At 42.0% G+C, this 22,001-nt stretch overlaps 1 protein-coding gene and 1 pseudogene across 1 annotated transcript in view; both read left to right on the forward strand.

Annotated features, from left to right (window-relative positions):
- The window catches only part of ACOXL (acyl-CoA oxidase like), a 405,131-nt gene that overhangs the window by 229,026 nt on the left and 154,104 nt on the right, over nt 1-22,001 (forward strand). Inside the window, exon 17 of the mRNA XM_054475660.2 lies at nt 11,371-11,460. Within this exon, the coding sequence (XP_054331635.1) occupies nt 11,371-11,460 (90 nt within the window). The remainder of the gene's footprint in view (nt 1-11,370; nt 11,461-22,001) is intronic.
- Nucleotides 15,508-16,552, forward strand: LOC129030736 (large ribosomal subunit protein uL18-like; annotated as a pseudogene).

The following is a 22,001-nucleotide window of genomic DNA, read 5'->3' on the forward strand; positions in this document are numbered from 1 at the left end:
TCTATGATACCCTTTTCTCTTTTTAGCCCCTGCTGTATGGGTAGTTACTCCCCTTTGCCATTCCTAATATTGTTTGTTTTCTGCAGCTGCCTTGTCACTTGATCTATTTTGTATATTTTTTCAAATAATAAATTTTTGGCTTTGTTGATCCTCTCCACTATATCTGGTTTTTCTATTTCATTGATTTTTATCTTTATTACTTCTTTTCTTCTGAGACAGGTTTCACTGTGTCACCCAGGCTAGAGTGCGGTAGCTCTTGGGCTCAAGTGATCCTCCCACCTCAGCCTCCCAAGTAGAGTAGCTGCTGTTACAGGTGTGTGCTATCATGCCCAGCTAATTTTTAAAATTTTCGTTGAAATGGGGGTCTCACTATGTTGTCCAGGCCAGTCTCAAACTCCTGGGCTAAAACGATCCTCTTGCTTCAGCCTCCCAAAATGTTGGGATTACAGGAGTGAGCCACCATGCCTGGCCATTACTTATTTTCTTCTACTTTCTTTGGGTTTATTTTCCTGCTCCTCCTATAGTATCTTAATTTGAATGTTATCTTATCGTCTCCATTTCTCTTTTTCTATTATACACATTTAAAATGATAACTTTTCTTTTTAAATGCTGCTTTGGTTATATCAACCATGATTTGGTATATAAGATTTTCAGTTTATTGATTCTAAAATTATTTTAATTTCCATGGTGACTTTTTTGACCTACGAATTAGTTGATTATGTTTTTCAGTTTTCTAATGTCTGGTGTTTAAAAAATATAGCCAACATTTGTTGAATTCTTACTATATGTCAAGTATCTGTCTTCATGCTTTACATTCATTAACATAAATTCTCACAATGGCCCTATAGAGAAGGACTGTTCTGATCCCAATATTATGTATGTGAAAAATGGGACACTGGGAGTTTAAGCAAGTTGCCCAAGATCACACAGCTCCTGAGCTGGCGGAGCTGAGATTCAAATCCAGGCTGTTTGGCTAGGGAGTATAACTACCGTACACTAGTGGCTTTTTTTTTAGTTACAGTTCTTGTTGTTGTTATTGTCATTATAATTACTTTTATACATATATATATATTTCTATTAATTCCATCCTAGAGAAAATGGCCCATGTCATAAAGATTTTTTGAAAATTTTTTATGGCCTGTTCTGTGGTCTAAAGGCTGGTCAGTTTCCATGTATGCCTCAGAGGAGTGTGTCTTCTGCAACTGGATGCAGGGTTTCAAAGGTGACCAATAGATCAAGCTTCTTAGTGGCATTATTTAAATATGCCCTATTCTTACTGAGGTTTTTGGCCTGTCTGATCTATCAATTATTGAGAGATGTGTGCTGAAATCTCCCACTGTTGATAGTGGATTTGTCAGTGTATTCGTCCATTTTTACACTGCTATAAAGAACTAACTAAGACTGGATAATTTATGAAAAAAAAAAGAGGTTTAATTAACTCACAGTTCCACAGGCTGTAGAGGAAGCATGGGGGTGGGTGTCCTCAGGAAACTTACAATCATGGCGGAAGGTGAAGGGGAAGCAATTATGTCTTACCATGGCAGAGCAGGAGAGAGAGAGAGAAGTCGAGGGGAGCCACACACTTTTAAATGATCAGATCTCGTGAGAACTCACTCATTATCATGAGAACAACAAGGGAGAAATCCACCCCATGATCCAGTCACTTCCCACCGGCCCCCTGCTCCAGTTGGACATGAGATTTGGGTGGGGACACAAATCCAAACTATGTGAGTGTCTCTTTGTAATTCTATCAATTTCAGTCTCATTATTTTGACATTGCATTATTAGATGTTTATAAGTTTTAAATTATTATATTTTCCTAGTGAATTGAGTGTTTGATCTTTATGTAGTTGACTCCCTTTATCAATAGCAATACCTTAAAATGTATTTTGTCTAATATTAACATAAGGACAAAAGCCTCCATTTGATTGGCATTTACCTGTTATATCCTTATAGTTTCAACTTTTCTGTGTTATTGTGTTTATGTGTCTTATAAACAACATTTATCTATTTTTAAAATTGAATCTACCTTGACAATCTCAATTTTATCTGTTTAGTCCCAGTAATTATTGTCATCATGGATATATTTGAATTTATGTTTTCCATCTTACTCTTATTTTCTATTTGTTGAGTCTTATCTCTGCTTGTTTGGACTTACAACCTTCAGCTTTATGGTGTTTATTTTCCCTTTTCCATTTTTCCCTTTTATGGTTTTCACTCTACTTATGCTTATTTTGTGGCCACCCTAGCAATTTTAACATGCACATTTAACTTACGAAGTCTGAAGTTAATTATTAGCATTCTTTTCTCCCAATAATAGAAGAGCTTAGATTGCTTTAACTAATCATCAGCTCCCACCCTCTAAACTATTGTTGTCCACTGCTCCAGTACTGTGTTTTTTAATCCCACAAATTAGCCGTCATGTTTATTATTATATGGAATCACTTTTTCTTTAGAGTTATCACCTTTTACCAATTTCTTTGCTCACAATTCCTTCTTGCATCTCTGTAGTCATTTCCTGGTTTCTGGAGTACTTTTTTCTAAACACCATTTAGTGTAGGTCTGTAGTTTTTATCTGAATCTGTCTGTTCCATCTCAATCTATAGAGGTTACATATTGTTCAGTATAGAATTCATTGTTGATAGTTATTATCTCTTAGCACTTCGAAGTTTTGCTTATCTGGATTTCCTCGTTGCTGAGGAATCAGCTATCTAATAGTAATTTTTCATGGCAATCTATTTTTTCTTTCTGTTTCTTTTAAGGTATTTTATTTGTTGTCATGACCTATGGTTTCACTATAATATGTATAAATATAAATTTGGTTGTATTTTTCCTATTTGGATTCATTTGAGGTTGGTAAATATGTGGATTTGTCTCACTAACAATTCTGTAACATTTTAGGCCATTGTCATTTTGAATATTGTTTTCTGTGTTCTTTGCATTATCTCCTTCTAGGCGTATTAGGCTAATATCAATATCTGCTGCCTCTGCAGTTTTGATTCTGTTGATTATTTAATCTTCTGCTTGTCTTTTATTTGCCCTTGTGTTTTGTGAGCAGCCTGTGAATAAGTAGGTGGATGGTGCAGTGCTGACTGCCTCTTTCATTCTCAGCCCTCGGCAAGCCCTTCACTGTCTGCCTCCATCCCCCATCCCCAGCTAGTCCACCTCTCTCTCTCTCTCTCTCTCTCTTTCTTTCTCTGTCTCTCGCCACCAATGGTCTGTGCTCCACTTAGCAGCTGGAGTCATCTTTTAAAATCACAAATCGTCTGACTCCAAAGCTTAGAATTTATTTTTAACTTTACATTGCACCTAAATTAACATAAAATAAATCCCCAAGATGGCTGCTGAGGCCCCGGGTGACTTGACCCTTGTCTGCCCCCAAAGGCTTCTCTTCAGGCCCCTCCCCCTCACTCATCACCTCCAGCCCAGCCTTCTTTCCAGGCCCTGGACATTCTGTACCCCTTCATGCCTCAGGGCGTTTGCACAGGCTGCTCTCTCAGCTGGAACAAGCGTCCTCCCATTCCTAGATTGGCTGAATTTCCTTCTTTAAGTTTCCAAGTTAAGCAAGCCCTCTGAAAACCTTCTCTGGCATCCGGGTTGGAGGAGGTCTCTCTTGCTATTTATTTTCTCACAGAACCTCCCTGCCCCCTTCTTTTCCTTTCTGGAACTTGCCACAGATTTTTTTTTTTTTTTGAGATGGAGTCTCGCTCTGGTGCCCAGGCTAGAGTGCAGTGGTGCAATCTCAGCTCACTGCACTCTCTGCCTCCCAGGTTCAAGCAATTCTGCGTCAGCCTCCTGAGTAGCTGGGATTACAGGCACGCGCTACTACGCCCGGCTAATTTTGTATTTTTAGTAGAGATGGGGTTGTTGGTCAGGCTGGTCTCGAACTCCTGACCTCGTGAACCACCAGCCTCGGCATCTCAAAGTGCTGGGATTACAGGCGTGCCACAGATTTTTAATTACTTATTTTATTTGTCCACCTGGCCAATGTCTGTCCCTCTCATGAAGACAGGGCCATGGCTGTAGTTCACTATGGGTAGCATAGTGCCTAAGATGGAGGGAGCCTTGGTATGCATTTGGTGACAGAATCCATGAAGGAACTCTTTTCTGCCCACTCTGTCCAGCGAATAAGTCCTGAGAGTGCAGGGCAGCAGTGATAGTGTCCCCTCAAAGCATGCGGCAGGATGGGGCAACCTGCCATCACTCCACCGGACTCAGAATCCTGAATTCAGGAGACCCAACCCAGATCTCAGCTGTCACAGGACAGGTTGCAGTGACTCTGCATGCTCCCAGATCCCCTCACATACAGCTTCTGCACCACTGGGCACGGTGGAAGTCACGGGCATAAAGTTAGTGCCACCCGAAGACACGGTGCCTCCTGGTTGGTGGGTCAGTCTCTGTGTTTTTAACTGGCCTCCTCTAACAAATAAGATAAGATTGATTTAATCTGTTTTGTCTTCTTCAAATTAACAGAATTTACCCTCATTTGTTTAAAAAGGGGAAAGAATGCCTGTTTCTAATTTGTTCTGATACCTTTATTAAATGTAATCATATAGTAAAAAATTCAGTGATGTTAAAAACAGCAGGAAAATATTAAACTTTCCATGTACAAAGTTTGGGTCATAAAATATGTTTTGTGGGGCTCTCACTGAAATGAGACACAACCTTCATGACACTCACAATTAGTTGCTAAGAGGCTCGATGTAACCCAGAAGGCAGAGAGCAGAGGAGCTGTCTACCGAGCGAGCTCTTGCTTCACAGAGCCCAGGTTCTGGCTGCTTCCCTCTCTGAGGATTCTGCTGGTGTTTGGAACACGGGTTTAGAGTTCCCTCTTTCTATCCCATGTTTCTTTCTCTCCTTCTTAGGAATAAAGTAAGCTCACGGAAAATCTTACTTACTTTTTTTTTTTTTTCGGATGAAACCTATTTCTTCTGCTACCACCCTTTTTTTTCCCCACCACCCATCGACCCCACCAAGAATATACAAACAAATATCCCCACTCTGGAGTCCAATGTAGAAAGGAGAAAAATTTCATATTGTAATGAAAACCTAAGGTGCTACTTACTGAGTGGCTTGAGTTAATGGCTTAGGAAAGGACTTCCTCAGACTCCAAAAGATTTGTTCATGTTGGAGAAGCAGTTAACATTGATTTATCTCTGGTCATGAACAGACACGGTTTGAGCTAACACTTCCCACATGCTGTATTTGTCTGTACTGGCTGCTATACGAAGTGCCATAGACTGGGTGGATTAAACAACAGAAATTTCTTTTCTCACAACTCTGGAGCTGGAAGTCTGGGATCCAGGTGTGGGCAGGGTTGGTCTCCTCTGAGGCTCTCTTCTTGACTTGTGGATGACCGTCTCCTGCCTGTGTCTTCACACTTTCCTCTGTATGTGTCTATGTCCTGATATCCTCTTATAAGGATGCCAGTCAATATTGAATTAGGGCTGCCCAATTACCTCCTTTAATCTTAATTACCCCGTTTAAGGTCCTGTTTTGAAATACAGCCACATTCTGAGATTGTGGGGGTTAGGACTTCAACATAAGAATTTTGTGGGGGACCAGGGGTGGTGGCTTATGCCTGTAATCCTAGCACTTTGGGAAGCCGAGGCGGGCAGATCACCTGAGGTGAGGAGTTCCAGACCAGCCTGGCCAACATGGTGAAACCCCGTCTCTACTAAAAATACAAAAAAAAGGTGGGCATGGTAGCGGGCGCCGGTAATCCCAGCTTACTCTTGAGGCTGAGGCAGGAGAATCACTTGAACCTGGGAGGCGGAGATTGCAGTGAGGCGAGATCGCGCTGCTGCACTCCAGCCTGGGTGACAGAGTGAGACTCCGTCTCAAAAAAAAAAAAAAAGGAATTTTGAGGGGACACAATGATGTAGCCCATAGTACCTGCATATGCACGCGCACGCGTACACGTGCGCGCACATGCACACACACACTCCCATGCATACTCTCTGTACTTTTCTATAGGCCTATTCCAACTAAATTTTTAGTTTTAATCTGAGATATAGCAAAGGCCCAGTGATTAGGTCTTGCAATGAAGCGATTCCCAACAGAGACATATGGGGTGAGAGCCCCATGCACCTTCATTGGCCACATGTCAGCCATGGGGAGAGCAGGCTGGCCCAGCATGCATGCCAGTGTGTGTGTGGAATGGTCCCTGACAACTGGAACAACCGCTATTGGTTCAGGGGCCCTCACGCTGCAATCAGCACCACCATAGCTGGGAATGACAGGGATGAGGTTTTAGGGAACTGATCCCCCAGGTTTCCATTCAGTTGGCAGCTCCAAATGGACACAGAAGCTTGTGAATCGTGTGTGATGTGGCAGCCTTCCTGCTGAGCAGGCATCTGTGGTACCCTGGTTAAAGCCAAGACAATTCAGAGGCTGAGAGAAGTGAAACCGAATCCCCAGGGCACTGAGGGATCCCATGGGCAGCAGATGGAAGGAAAATGCCCCGTGGCAGGAGTGGGAATGGAGAGCATGAAATGTAGGTGTGGCAATTTCCCCAGAATACTTTGGACTTCCCTGGACAATGCCACAGAGGACCCTGGGCATCCTGGGACACCAAGGAGCCTGTGCTTCCTCCTAGGCATATGCAGGTTCTCATCTGTCAGCTGTTGGAGGGCTGCACTGGAGAGGAGAACATTTGGCACCTGGCATGTCTCCCTGTAGAGCAGTCCCCCTGGGAGCTAATGGATCTTTTCCACCTGCGGCAAAAATAGACTTGATTCGGATACCTCATCCTGAGATTGGCTTACCCAGGCCTACACAGCCCCTCCAGGCAGATGAGAACCCTCACACATTACCTCTGAATGAAACACAGGGTCCAGGCAGATGGAGTTCCAGGGACAGAGCGGGGCAAACCTTGGAATCTTGCTTGGCTGAGTGTGGATGGCCCCTTGGCCTGACTCAAGGCTTGAGGGAGATGACAGAGGGTTAATCGAGGATGGCAGGGCCCTCCATGTGGCTCTGCACTCAGCCCTTTCTCTCCTGAGCCGGAGGCCACAGCCCTGCCCTGCACCATGAACCCCAGGCAGGAGGCTGTCGGCTCTTGGCCCAGCTCCCCTGGGGCCTCGGGTGATAGTCAGCTTCAGAAGTCCTGCTCTTCTCCCAGCCGTGTGGATCCCATTTAGCATCAGGTGGCTACTGCAGGAAGCCCTCTGCCTTTGTTTTTCTTGGGCACCGGCTCAAAGTCCCTTTAAGTGCGAAGTCTTTATTCCTGGTTTCCTCCTTCTCCACTTCCTCCCCATGAAAAGAGCTGATGGCCAGTTGTCACTAGAGCCCAGGAGAGGCCCCTTCCTTCCCTCCCAACTGGGCTATTTTCCTGTGCCACACCTGTCCTGGTCTTTGTGAGTCATGGCCATCTCCATGCTGGGCTGATTAGAAGTTCACCTCACATCCTTTGGGAGAGCTTGAGTCACATCTAGTTGCCATTTCTAGCCTACCTCCCCGCCACCCCCCAAGAATGAGGGATGCTGGGACACTGCCCAGGATCAGCATTCAGCACCCCAGGCTATAGAAGCTGAGGTAAGGTTTACGTTCACCATTCTGCACCCATTCTTCTTTCAGCGATGACTGCATATATCATTAGCTGTGTTCAGTAAGGGCCAAGCAAGACCAGGATCTCAGAGTCAAAGTTGGGTACCACATACAGGCCAGAGTAGCACAAGGCAGGGGTTGGGGACAGGTGGGAAAATTGCTACCCAAGGCCAGTCAGATCCAGGGGCTGGAAGGGAGGAGTATAAGGCTGCTTGTCTTAAATAAAGGGCAAGGGGCTAGAAAGCAAAGGTGGTGGGTGAGGCAGCTGTTTTAAACAGAGAGATAGGGACACCTTTCTTGCAGTGGAACTTTTTCAGACCTGAGATGGAAATGAAATGGGGGACCCCCCACGGAGGTCTGAGGGGAGTGTTCCAGACAGTGGGAACAGGATTGCAAAACCCCAGGGAAGTGGGCAAGCCAGTGTGGCCAGAATGAACCCAAGCAAGGTTCAGGGAAACCTCCCTGAACTTCAGTTTTTTCATCCTGAAAACTGGAGTGGTGAGATGTGAAAAGTAGAAATGACACATTGTATGTAGTGCATATGAAAGTTGACCCTCAGTAGTGGCCTCCATGACTGTCCCTTCTCTGGGCACACGCCGTGGTGCTGGTCTGTAAAGATGTGTGAAGGTCTCCTCTAACTGTACCTTCCATGTGCAGTCGTGGCCCTCCTCCTCTCACAACGTTCCGCGGCTTCTTTTTACTCAGATCAGCTCCATTGTTGGCTTCCGAGTCTTTCATTTCCTCCCCCACCAATCCCGCCAACTCCTCCCTCCATCCTTGTGCTCCTTAGTCCAACCCTGAGCCTCTTTCTTGCGGTCTTTCTCAGGCACCCATTTACCTTCCACCTTGGGAGTTTGTGAATGACTTTTTTCTTTTTTTTTTTTTTAATGTATAAATTTTCTGGGTTTTTTTTTTTTTACATTGCTTGTGTATTACTTTTAGTAATTCATTTAAAAACCCAAAAAGTTTATTTTTAGTTAAAAAATGATGCAGACACAGATGCATAAACTGTTTATAATCATTTGTCTCCAAAGAATTCAAGGCCTCAACTATAGAATTTAAGTCACTCAAGAAGATGGCTGCAAGCCCCATTCAGTGACTGCTCTATGCCATGGGTCTTTCTTTAAGCCACATAGACGTTTACCCAGGATGTGGATGCTGGGACTTTCTAAGCCTGACTAGTTTCTAAGTGGGTCATCTCAGGGTCCCAAGGATTGAGACTCCTGTGAGGCCAGGCCTTTCTGGCTTATTCTAAAGAAATTAGATCATAAATACACCTTGTTACTTTCAGGAGATGGGAAGCAACATGACAACCACGACCCTGCCTCCCATGTGGTTGGACTTTGATTTTTCTTGTTGCCATTTCATTTTCAGCTACCTGCAAGCTGTTTGAGGGCTGTGAGCCTTGTTACCTCAGTTCTCAAGGGCCAGATAGAGTCCAGAATCAACATCCAGTTTCACTTGACTTTCAAACTAGAAGAGGAGCTCACAGCTGAGTTTCACCATGTAGGAGAGAAAGGAATTATATTGCATGTGAAGAGCTGATACAAAACATCTTTGTGCTCCCAGAACTCCATTGCCTGTTCTTTGAGAGACTACTGGTGTCTGTTTGCTGGTTCTGCCCTTTGAGTAGATTCTCTTTCTGGTCATTTTAAAGCTGATTGCCTGACTTCCAGGGCAGGGTGGAAGTAAGTTTAAAAAGTGTCAGAGAACAACAAAGAGCCTGTTGCCCTCTCCTCCATCGGAAGAGAGGAGAGCAAAATGCTCAGAAAAAAAAAAAAAAGCACTTTGTTTCTTCAACATTAGTATTTTCAGTGTTTTGCAGCTGAACTTCTTAGGTATAACCACTGCTTCTCAACACTGAGGTGCTGTATTAGTCTGTTCTCACACTGCTTAATAAAGACATACCCGAGACTGGGTAATTATTAAGCAAAGAGGTTTAATGGACTCACAGTTCCACATGGCTGGAGAGGCCCCACAATCATGGCAGAAGATGGTGGAAGAGCAAAGTCACGTCTTACATGGTGGCAGGCAAGAGGGCATGTGCAGGGGAACTACCCTTTATAAAACCATCAGATCTTGTGAGACTTATTCACTACCATGAGAGCAGGGCAGGAAAAACCCACTGCCATGGTTCAGTTACCTACCACTGGGTCCCTCCCATGACACGTGGGGATTATTACAATTCGAGATGAGATTTGGGTGGGGACACAGAGCCAAACCATATCAGGTGGTATATTTAGTGTTACTCTTCTTCCACATCAGAACTTGACAGATGATTCAAGAACATTCCAACACAATCCTGAGCCTCACTTGCTTCATCTGTAAAATGGGGATAATGCCTACTTCACAGGGCTGTTGTGAGGATTAAAGGGATTCTGTGAGGTAAAGGAAGTCTGTGTGAAGTCCCAGCACAGTATCTAGCATAGAGGGTACTGTAGAATGAGAAGGGTGGAAATGAGTCCACTGTAGCCTTATGGGGAAATCACTCTGCGGCAGGACCGCACTTTATCAGAACCTGATTTCATGTGGTTTGCCCACAAGGCAATTTTAATCCTGTGATTATTATGGGGTGGGGCAAGTGAACTTCTGGTTGGAAATGTTACTGATTTACTTACCCATAAAGAAAATCAGTTTAACCTTAAGAAGGTAATTAAGGCTTCTGCTGGGGACTCCTTTGCTTCTGTAAACTGCAGGTGGTAACACCGCCCAGTCAGCCTTGATGGCGAAGAGGGAAAGGTGGCCGGGCCTTCCAGGGTGGTTCTCCCCACAGGAGCAGGGCTGTTGCTCACAAGTTTTCAGGAATCTGAGGGCAGTGAGAACCTGGAAATCCAGACTTCTAAGACCCCTGAAATGTGGCCATTTTCAGAAATGAAGCAGGTCCCCCAGGCATGAAAGATACCTGGAGATTCGAGAGTGTGAGTGCCCCTGGGCCTCTGTGGCTTGAAAATATTATCAGAGCAAAACTTGTTGTCCCTTATTCAGAGCTAAAGTGCTCACTGCACATACTCCTGGGAGAAGTAACAGGACAGTCAGCTCTGACATGCCTGACACAGGCAGAAGTGATTTGTGGAAGCGGGCTTGGACAGGGGGAACAATTCTGGATATTTCACAGGGAAAACAAAGAGCTGGAAGAAGGAGGTAGTGCAGAGGCCCTCAGAAGGGGAAGGACCTGGGGCCACACAAAGACAGGCTTTGCTTCTTTCATGTTTTGCTTGGGGCCAAACTTACTTTCTCCTGTGTAGCTGATTCTCTGGTTTGTGTGCAGAAACACTGCCAACGCTGCCATTTAAATAAGGATTTCAGGAAGTAAAAGGAAAAAAAATACTGGAGTGAGAATTTATGGCGCAGAGTATTTAATGATATTAAGATGCAGAGTGACAATTTAAGACATTTATGCTGCCTCCCAAGGAGTTTTGTAGGTATATAGGCTAATTCTCAGAAGGGTTGCTGGGGGTGGGGGAGGCATCATTTGCCTACATATGGTGAGGTGTAATCACTAGTACCTTGGCATTTATTGTAATTTGGAAGAAAGATGGAAGATGGAAAAAAATCAGTCTACTTTATTGAAATCTTTTGCAGAAATATGACACAACCATTTTCAAATAGTTTTTATTACCACCAAAATAATATTCGTGAACTAAAAGCTAATGTAAGGAATCAGAATTCTTACAGTGGTTATTTTGGCTAGGAGAAATATGATTGTTTACCTCTTTTCAATTTTCTGTATATTTTTTAATTTTAAAGAAAATGTGAGTCCTATATAGTGACGGGATCGCAAATTTGAAATGTGTGTGTGTGTTTTTTCTCTTTCTGCAACAGGGTTACATGATGGAAAATCGAATCTCAGGCTTAAAGTGTGACACAGATGTGTTTGCCACTTTTGAAGGTGACAATGTTGTTATGCTTCAGGTAAGATTCGGGAAATGTTTTCAAGATCAAGAGTTATCCAGAAGTCTGAAGTGTTTCATATATTTTATCTTTATCAGATTGCCTTCTTTAATTGGCAGGTGCTTTCCTGTTAGGCACTTGATATTTGTTGTAGCTGAACAGGGGATTACATTATTTCTCTCTTAGCTGATCTTTGACTTTGAATTTTATCTTTTTGGTTTAAGAAAACCACTTATACATAGTGAGTCAGATTCTTCTACTGGGAAGGGTATTTTGAAAGAGTATGTAAGGCCCCAGAAGATGAACAAGCAAAAGGCATGAAAACCCAGTTTACAAAAGAACGGCAATGGATCAGCCTCCTAATGGTCAAGGAAATGCATATTAGACTATTCTGCAATATGGTTTTCCTTTCTCAATCCAATCGGCTCATGTTTTCAAGTATGTTGAAGTCCCCGTGTTGGCACAGGGGAGTCCTTTTGCATGTTGCTGTTGAACTGTGTGTAATTCTACTTCTGGGCTGTATTTTAAGATAACAGCCTGAAATACAGAAAACTTCAAGGCACTAACATTTTCACCAGTACATTATTTATTATAGCAATAATGTTGGAGTCCAAATTTTCAACAATAGGAAAATTATTATACAGTATAAATCATGCTCTGGCCACTTAGTGGGGAATTATATGGCTTTTAAAATAGTGCTTTCAAAGAGTGCTATTTATAACAGAAATTTAAAACTTATGGTAAGTAAAAATGATACAAAAACATACAGTCATGCATTGCTTAACAACAGGAATATATTCTGAGACATTTGTCATTAGGCTGTTTCATCGCTGTGTCAACATCATAGAGTGCACTCACACAAACCAAGATGGCACAGCCTACTTCGCACCTAGGCTATGTGGTGGAGCCTATTGCTCCTATTGCTCCTATGCTACACACCTGTACAGCATGATACTGTACTGAATACCATAGGCTACTGCAACATAATTTTTGTTTGTTTATTGATACATAATATTTGTACATATATAAGGGATACATGTGATGTTTTGTTACATGCCTCGAGTGTGTAATGATCAAGCCAGAGTTTTTAGGGTGTCCATCACCTCGAGTATTTATCATTTCTATGTGTTGGGAACATTTCAAGTCTTCTCTTCTGTGTATTTTGAAATATGCAATATATTGTTGTTAACTATAGTCACTCTACTCTGCTATCGAACATTATAACTTATTCCTTCTACCTGACTGTATATTTGTACTGATTAATCAACTTCTGTTAATTCCCCCTACCCCCCCCTACACCTTTCCCAGCCTCTGGTATCTATCATTCTACTCTTTACTGCTATGAGATCAACTTTTTTAGCTCCCATATATAAGAACGTGCCATATTTGTGTTTCTGTGCCTGAGTTATTTCACTTAACATAATGATCTCCAGTTCCATTCATGTAATTGCAAATGAAATGATTTCATTTTTTATGGCCAAATAGTATTCCATTATGTATATATACCATATTTTCTTTCTCCATTTCTTCGTGTGATGGGTATTTAGGTTGATTCCACATCTTTGCTATTGTGACTAGTGCTGCAATAAACATGTGGGTGCAGGTATACCTTTGATATATTGATTTATTTTTCCTTTGGATAAATACCCACTAGTGGGATTGCTGGAAAATAGGGTAGTTCTATTTTTAGTTTTTTGTTTGTTTGTTTGTTTTTGTTTTTGAGAAACCTCCATACTGTTTTTTATAGTGGCTGTACTAATTTACCTTCCCACCAACAGTGCCTAACACAATTTTTATGTGTAAGTATTTGCATATGGAAGCACATCAAAGCATAGATAAGGTGATATGTTGTGCTATGACATCATGATGGCAAAGATATCACTAGGTGATGGGAAATTTTTAGCTGGGGCACTTGACTGTATAAAGAATGTGATCATGATTTGGAGTTCTCAAAAAAGGACAATAGGGACTCCTGGCCTGCTAAGATAGAATAGCCCCATTCCTCACAGATTTTCCTCTTCACAGTTAAACTCCCTGGACAAAATACAACAGACAAGCATGGGAAGAGAAGACCCTGGAAGGGGGAAGGAAGAAGGCGGCTGCCTAGGGACTTTGGGACTTGAAGAACAGCAATAAGGTCTCTGGATTTCCTTATTGTCTCCCATATATCCCAGACAGGATACACATCCCCTGTATCTCTAATAGGCGCACACAAAATATGCTCCAGGAGACACCTAATCCCCTAGCCAAAGGACCAGGAAGATGGTGGCCTGATGACCGAAAATCTTCTTGGTAATACCCATGCTACACCAGCCAGACACAACAAAAAAACATAACCACTCTCCCCACCCCCGCTGACAATTTCCACCTCGCTGGGAGCTAATCTTCCACTGGATCCCTGACCTAAGGAAGCAGGCAAAAGCAGGGGTAGTACTCCCATCCCCCACCCAGTGGCCTTAGTGGGGCTGAGCAGGGAGCTCATCTTTCTTTCCTCTCCTGGTGGAGACAGGTGGCGCTCAGATTCCCCACCAGAGTAGTGTCAGCAAGGCCCGGTGGCAAATCCACCCCCACTCAGCAGCAACAAGAACCAATGAGGTAGCTTAAGGTGGAGCCCATCACCAGTGTGCTTCCGCTACCCACCATGGGGCCAGCAGAGGTCCAGCAGGGAGCTGAGTCTCTACTCCCACCTGACGTCGATTAGACTAACCAGGAGGTGTGAGTAGGGACTAGTCACTACTCTGTGTTCTCCCCACCTGTGGTGTCAGTGGGCCCAGCGAGGAGCTGAAGCTCTATACCCACAAGATGACAAGAAACTGGATCAAGTAGTGTACAGCAGAGCCAGTGGACAGTTTCACCTCTTCCCTCCCTGCCCCCTAAACCCCTAAAGGGGATTTAGTGGGGAGCTGAGCCTCTAGCCTCACCTGGCATCAACAGAATGAAATAGGATGAAGTGGGGGAGTTAATATCCTTCTTCCTCCTCCCCTATTTTTAGCAGGAGCCAGTAAGCAGCGGAGCCTTCACCTCATCCAGCATCAGTGAGGCACAATGAGGTGGTGGGAAATGGGGGTAGTTGGCCCTGTGCTTCCCCACTCCCTTCCCTGATGTCAGCAGGGCCAAGAGGGAACAGAACTTGCCCCCCACCTGTCTCCAACAAGGCAATGTGCGTCAGCGCTCCTTTTCCTCCAGCATGGTGTCGATGGGACCCAGCAGGAAAGTGAACATATACCCATCAGGACCTTTTGCTATACTCCAAGATTAAATATCATCAAACATCACTTGTTATAAAAGAACCAAGAAAATCAAAACTTAAATGAGAAAGTCAATAGATGCGGATACCAAGAAGAAAACAATGTTGGAATTATCTGATAAGGATTTTGAAGTACCCACTATAAAAGTGCTTCAAAGGTGCATAAAAGTGCTACAAATGCTCTCAAAACAAATTTTAAAAATAGAAAAAAAATAAGCAAATAAAAGGGGACCAAATTCAAATGATAGAATTAAAAATATAATGACTGAATTAACAAACTTGCAGTCTGACCCCAATAATAGAGTAGATATGATAGAGGGTGGAATCAGTGAATTTGAGGCCAGATCAACAGAATTTACCCAATCTGAACAACAGAGAAGACAAAAATGAACAGAATCACACAGATCAGTGGAGCAATAACAAAAGAGCTAGCATTTGTATTATCAGAGTCTCAGAAGGAGAGAAGTGTGTTGCTCAATATACATAAAGGAAATACTTCAGACAATTAAAAAGTGAGGAGGGCAAAGAGACCTAAATGGAGGTAAGGTTTCCACACTTCACTCAAAGTGGTAAAACATTAATATCACTAGACTGTGATGAGATATATTACAAATTTTTACATGTAAATAATAAGACTATACAATGTGATACTGTGAGGTTCTGGGGGAAAGCCTGAAAGAAATGAAAGGAGAAATAGACAAATCAACAATTATAGTTGGATATTTCAACACATTTATTTCAATGGTTAACACAACTACTAGACAGCAATTCAGAAAGGATACGAAAGAACTGAAAAACAGGCGCTGCTGGGCCTGCAGGTCTCTGTTGAGCCACGGATGTGGGTCTCTGTTTTGCAGGATGGGGTTTGTTAAAGTTATTAAGAATAAGGCCTACTTTAAGAGATACCAAGTGAAATTTAGAAGACGACGAGAGGGTAAAACCGGTTACTATGCTCGGAAATGCTTGGTGATACAGGATAAAAATAAATACAACACACCCAAATATAGGATAGTGGTTCATCTAACAAACAGAGATATCATTGGTCAGATTGCTTATGCCCGTATAGAGGGGGATATGGTAGTCTGCGCAGCATATGCACACGAACTGCCAAAATATGGTGTGAAGGTTGGCCTGACAAATTATGCTGCAGTGTATTGTACTGGCCTGCTGCTGGCCCGCAGGCTTCTCAATAGGTTTGGCATGGACAACATCTATGAAGGCCAAGTGTAGGTGACTGGCAATGAATACAACGTGGAAAGCATTGATGGTCAGCCAGGTGCCTTTACCTGCTATTTGGATGCAGCCCTTGCCAGAACTACCACTGGCAATAAATTTTTTGGCTCCCTGAAGGGAGCTGTGGCTGGAGGCTCATCTGTCTCTCATAGTACCAAATGATTCCCTAGTTATGATTCTGAAAGCAAGGAATTTAATGCAGAAGTACACTGGAAGCACATCACAGGCCAGAATGTTGCAGATTACCTGTGCTACTTAATGGAAGAAGATGAAGATGCTTACAAGAAACGGTTCTCTCAATACATAAAGAACAGCGTAACTCCAGACATGACGGAGGAGATGTATAAGAAAGCTCATGCTGCTATACACAAGAATCAAGTCTATGAAAAGAAGCCCAAGAAAGAAATTAAAAAGAAGAGGTGGAACTGTCCCAAAATGTCCATTGCCCAGAAGAAAGATCAGATAGCTCAAAAGAAGGCAAGCTTCCTCAGAGCTCAGGAGCGGACTACTGAGAGCTACACGAAACAATTTTCTATGACGATTTTTCAGATAAAGACAATACACTTATGGACAGCAAAAAACAAAAAACAAAAAAGAACTGAAAAACATAATCAAGCAACAGGATTTAATTAACATGTATGGAACACTCTAGTCAACAGGAACAGCATACATGTTTTTCCAGCACTTGTGGAATTTTCTTCAAGATGGACTATATCCTGAGCCATTAAAATAAAACTCAGCAAATTTAAAGGAATTAAAAAGGTACAGAATATGTTTTCTCATCATAATAGAATGAAATGAGAAATCAAGAACAGAAAGAAAAGAAGAATATCTCTAAATACTTGGAAATTAAGCAACATACTTCAAATAATCCATAGGTTAAATAGGAAATTTTAACGGAACTGTAAAAATACATAGAAATGAGTGAGCATGAACACACAACACATCAAAACATATGGGATGCAGATAAAATAGTGCTGAAAGGAAAATTCATAGTACTAAATGCTTATTTTAGAAAAGAAGAAAGGTCTCAACTCATTCACCTAAATCCCTACCTCAAGAAAATTGAAAGAGAAGAGCAAAATAAGTAGAAACCAAACATAAGAAAGGAAATAATAAAGTTAAGATTATACATTAATGAAATTGAAGCCAGGAGAACAATAGAGAAAATCCATGAAACAAAAGGTTGGCTCTGAAAATAATCAACAAAGTTGATAACACTCTAGCTAGATTGACAAAGTTAAAAATTAAGAAGGCTCAAATCACCAATATCAGGAATGAAACAGAATATATATCTAGAGATCATGCAGTCATTAAAAAATAATGAGGTTGCCAGTCGTGGTGGCTCATACCTCTAATCCCAGCACTTTGGGAGGCCAAGGTGGGCAGATTACCTGAGGTCAGGAGTTCAAGATCAGCCTGGACAACATGGTAAAACGCCATCTCTACTAAAAATACAAAAATTAGCCGGGTGTGATGTTGCACATCTGTAATCCCAGCTTCTCGGGAAGCTGAGGCAGGAGAATCACTTGAGCTTGGGATGCAGAGGCTGCAGTGAGCCGAGATTGTGCCACTGCATTCCAGCCTGGGCGACAGAGTGAGACTTTGTCTCAAAAAAAAAAAAAAAAAAAAGGAATGGAATGCTAGAAAATAGCTTTACATTGATAAATTTGACAACTTAGAGGAAATGGACCAGTTCTTCAAAAACTGGAAACTATCTGACTCAACAAAGTTGAAACAGACAAACTGAATAGTTCTATACTCTTAAATAAACTGAACCCTTAATAATAATATAAAAGCTCCTGAAAAATAAATCTCCTGGCCTTGAAGCCTTGGAGAATTCTATTTACCATTTAAAGAAGAATGTTACTCTCTCCTCTTCTATTTTCAGAAAATTCTATTTCCAGAAAATAGAAGAGGGGAGGGTACTCCTTGATTATTTTAGAAGGCTAGTATTACTCTGATACCAAAAGTAGACAAAGATAGAAGAAAAAAAGAATAAAGCTACATACTAGTATCACTCATGAGTGTAGATAGAGAAATCTTCAACAAAATATTAACAAATTGAATCTGGTAATGTACAAAATGAATTACACATGGCAACCTAGTGGAATTTATCTCTGATATGCAACTATGCTTCAACATTCAAAAGTCAATCAAATGCAATCCACCACATCAACAGACTAAAGGAGAAAAAGTCACATGATCATGTCAGTTTACACAGAAAAAGAATTTGACAAAGTCCAACAACCATTCATGATAAAAACTCAGCAAACTAGGAAAGAAGGGAATTTCCTCAAATTGAAAAAGAGAGTCTACAAAAATTATACCCAACATCATGCTTAATAGTGGAACATTGAATGCTTTTCCCCCAAGATTAGGAAAAATGCAAGAATGTCCACTGTTATTCAACTAGTGCTAAAAGTTTTAGCAGTGCAATAAGGCAATAAAAATAAATTAAAACATAGAGATTAGAAGGGAAGAAATAAAAACTGTAGCTTTCTGACAAAGTTGCAAAAGCAATCCAGTGGAGGAAAGATGGCCTTTTAAGCAAATAGTGCTGGAGTAATTGGACATCCACAGGCAATAAACTGAACCTCAACCTAAGTCTCACACATTATAAAGAAATCTAACTCAAAATGAATTACTTAAATAGAAAATGTAAAATTATAAAGCTTTTAGAAAAAAGTTAGGAGAAAATCCTTGAGACCTAGGGATAGGGAAGTTCTTAGGGTTGACATCAAAAGCACATTTCATAAAAGGAAAAGTTGGTAAGCTGCATTTCATGAAAAATAAATTTTTTTGTTCTATGAAAGACCCTCTCTGTGAAGAGGATGAAAAGATAAGCTACAGACAGGGAGAATATGTTTTCAAATGACACCTCCAACAAAGGACTTGAGTCTAGAATATATAAAGAACTCTCAAAACTCAACAGTGAAAAACAAACAATCCAATTAGAAAGTGGTCAAAAAACATCAACAGACATGTCACTGAAGAGGATATACCCATGGCAAATAAGCACATGAAAATAGGTACATCATTGTAGCCATTATGGAAAATGCAAATCAAAACTCCTATGAGATATTACTACATTTCTATTAGAATGGCTAAAATGAATATTAATAACACGAAAATTGAGTAAGCTTTGTGGATTGCACCAACACTATTTTCCTGGTTGGGATGCCAGTAAATGTTGTGTAAAGTGTTACCGCTGGGAGAAAATGGATAAAGCGTGCATAGGATCTCTCTGAATTATTTCTTGTGCTTCACTGCTACAGTTACATTCATGCAAATGCTACAATTACATTTAAAGAATTTTTTAAAAAGGTATAAAACAAAAACCTATGCATGAGTAAGTTTAGAAGGAAATAGAGCAAAATATTGATATCTCAATGTTGTCAATGATCTTGATGATTAAAAAAGAACATTTTTCCATTGTTATGTATCTTAAAAAGTGTATTAGAATGAGGACAGCGGCATGTAGTGGCAGCTCCCCATTCCCTCTTAGCTTTTAGCGATATCTATAAGAGAGTAGATTATTTGGGGGAGAATTGAGACTTATAATTTAACTTGGGCTAGATTAAAAGTTGTCTGTTTTTTGTCTCCCTCCTGTTTAAATTTTGTATCAAAAAATCTTCTTAAGAATATTCAGTAATTCAGACATTACATTAATTCACATTCTCCATCTCAGCTTATGATCCAGGTGAGGTTTTTTGACAACTTTCTCTTTGGGAGTATATTTTAAACATAAGCATGTGATTCAACAGCACTTGACCCTGAAGTTGTGATTTAGTGCTTTAATTGCAAGCTCTAGCTTGTAAGCATTATGGAAAGGCTGTTTAGTGTGTTATGGGAATGATCACAATTTCTAAATGTGAACTCAAGTGAAAGCGTGGGGAAAAACAGGGACTCCTTGTTGTTTATCACATACGTGGGAGCATGGAAAATGAAATGAGGAACTCTGAACCATGAACAGCAGGAACGTGCAGGGATGCTGGGCTGCAGGGAGGCTGAGCACCTGGTTGGGAGAATGAACATCAGCACAGAAAGCAGGGCACCCTGTGCACTAAGAACACACGCAAGTGCTCCAAGGCCTAGGCTGGGGAAGGAACCAGGGCACGGTCCAGTTTTACAGTCTGCTAAGAAAGAGATCACCAGAGACCTTAAGTCCAGACAGTAAGCCTTGTTTTGACCAATTTGCCAGACAGATATCTTCCAGACACATACTGGAAAAATGCTACCTCAAGTGATGATCCAGCTGGAAACACTTCTTATATAAGTGGGGTGTGTCAAGGGTCCCCAAGGCCAACCCCAGGATTGATGATTCACTAGGAGAACTCACAGGACTTGACATATACTTATACTCATGGCTATGATTTATTACAGCAAAATCATATGTAAAAAATACATATATACGCACACACGCATCTCTGTCTCTCTCTCACATGCACATGCACACACACAAAATGCAAGGTCAGCAAAGGAAAAAGACACATGGGCTGAATTCAGTCCAGAGGAAACCAGAAGCCAGTTTCCAAGAGTCCTCTCTCAATGGAGTCATGCAGGACATGCTTAATTCCTCCAGCAACAAATTGTGACAATACATGTGAAATGTTTACCAGGGAAGTTCAGCAGAGACTCCGTGTCCGTGGTTTTTACTGGGGGCTGGTCATGTAGACACCCTCTGCCTAGCACATATCAATGCAGACTTTCAGAAGAAAGCACATGTTCAGCATAAACCACATTATGTGCTCAAATGGTTTAGGCACAGTGAGCCACCCTTATCAGTCAAGGAATGGTGGGAATCTTCCCAAACCCAAGTTCCCAGATGCCATCTCAGGATAGCAGTCTCAGGCCTTTCATGTTAACTTTATTTTGCACATGGTGCCATAAGATAAAGCATATGCCCACCCTGATTGGCATTAGTGCTCTTCCCTCTTCAAGGTCAAATAACTAGAATAATTAAAAAACAGGAATAAGTAAATGACAATGTCAATGACGTTGACAGTGGGAGAGAAGCCATCAGATGACCGAGTATTTTTATTACTTTCTGGAGAATGCAAAGCATGGAATGAAATTGACAGGCCAACCTGCTACAGCCTGAATGTTTATGTCTCTCCATGATTAATGTGTCAAAACCTACCAAGGTGATGGTATTAGGTGGTGGGGCCTTTGAGAGGTGATTAGGTCATGATCACTCTGCCCTCATGGGTGGGGTTAGTGCCTTATCAAAGAGCGCTTCCTTGCCTCTTACACCATATGCAGACTCAGCAAGAAAGTGCCATCTGTGAACGAGGAAGTGAGCCCTCAGCAGACACTGAATCTACCACTACCTTGATCTTGGATTTCCCAGACTCCAGAACTGTGAGAAATCAATTTCTGTTGTTTATAAGCCACCCAGTTTATGGTATTTTGTTGTAGCAGCCTGAGCTAAGACACAAGCTGAGTGGACACAGCTGGAGGTGGGGTTGTTTCTTCTGGATGATGCTGGAGAGACACTGGGTCGCAAGGATTGAGAGCAGGAGAGGGATTCAGGCAGAGAGTCATTCATTTCCATAAAGGCCTGTTTAATAGCAGGACACCCAGTTCCCCACATCAGAGCGACTACAGTAATAGCATCTGCCACAGCTCCAGAAACCTTCTCTGGGAAGAAAACTTAACAGCCTGGCCAGGCAGTGCTTGGTCCCTTGGGGTGAAAGAACGAGACCCCTGAATACATAGCTTAGTGCTGGGGAGGGTCAGCCTGCTTGTTTGCCATCAGTCAGCACCCTCTCATAGGAAGCCTGCCAGGTGACTGCCCTGTGTTGGACCTGGAGTTTTCTGCTGCTGGGCATCCAGGGGTGATGCCTCCAGTGATGGGAGGTTGTGCTGGCTACCTGTACTGGTCCACTCAGCCTTCCACTTGTGTGTTGGAATCTCCCCATTTTGGGGAGGCCACCCTTCTCTGGGCTGGATCCTGCTTTGATTCTCCTTATTGAAGTAGAGATGGAAATTTCAGGAGACACAGGGGAGAAACTGGCCAGTGAGTTTCACAATATTCTGATATTACCTACAGTGCTTTCAGCTCTCTACCAGAAGGTAA

Source organism: Pongo pygmaeus, chromosome 12 (assembly GCF_028885625.2).
Source record: "Pongo pygmaeus isolate AG05252 chromosome 12, NHGRI_mPonPyg2-v2.0_pri, whole genome shotgun sequence".
In the NCBI taxonomy this organism is placed as follows: Eukaryota; Metazoa; Chordata; class Mammalia; order Primates; family Hominidae; genus Pongo; species Pongo pygmaeus.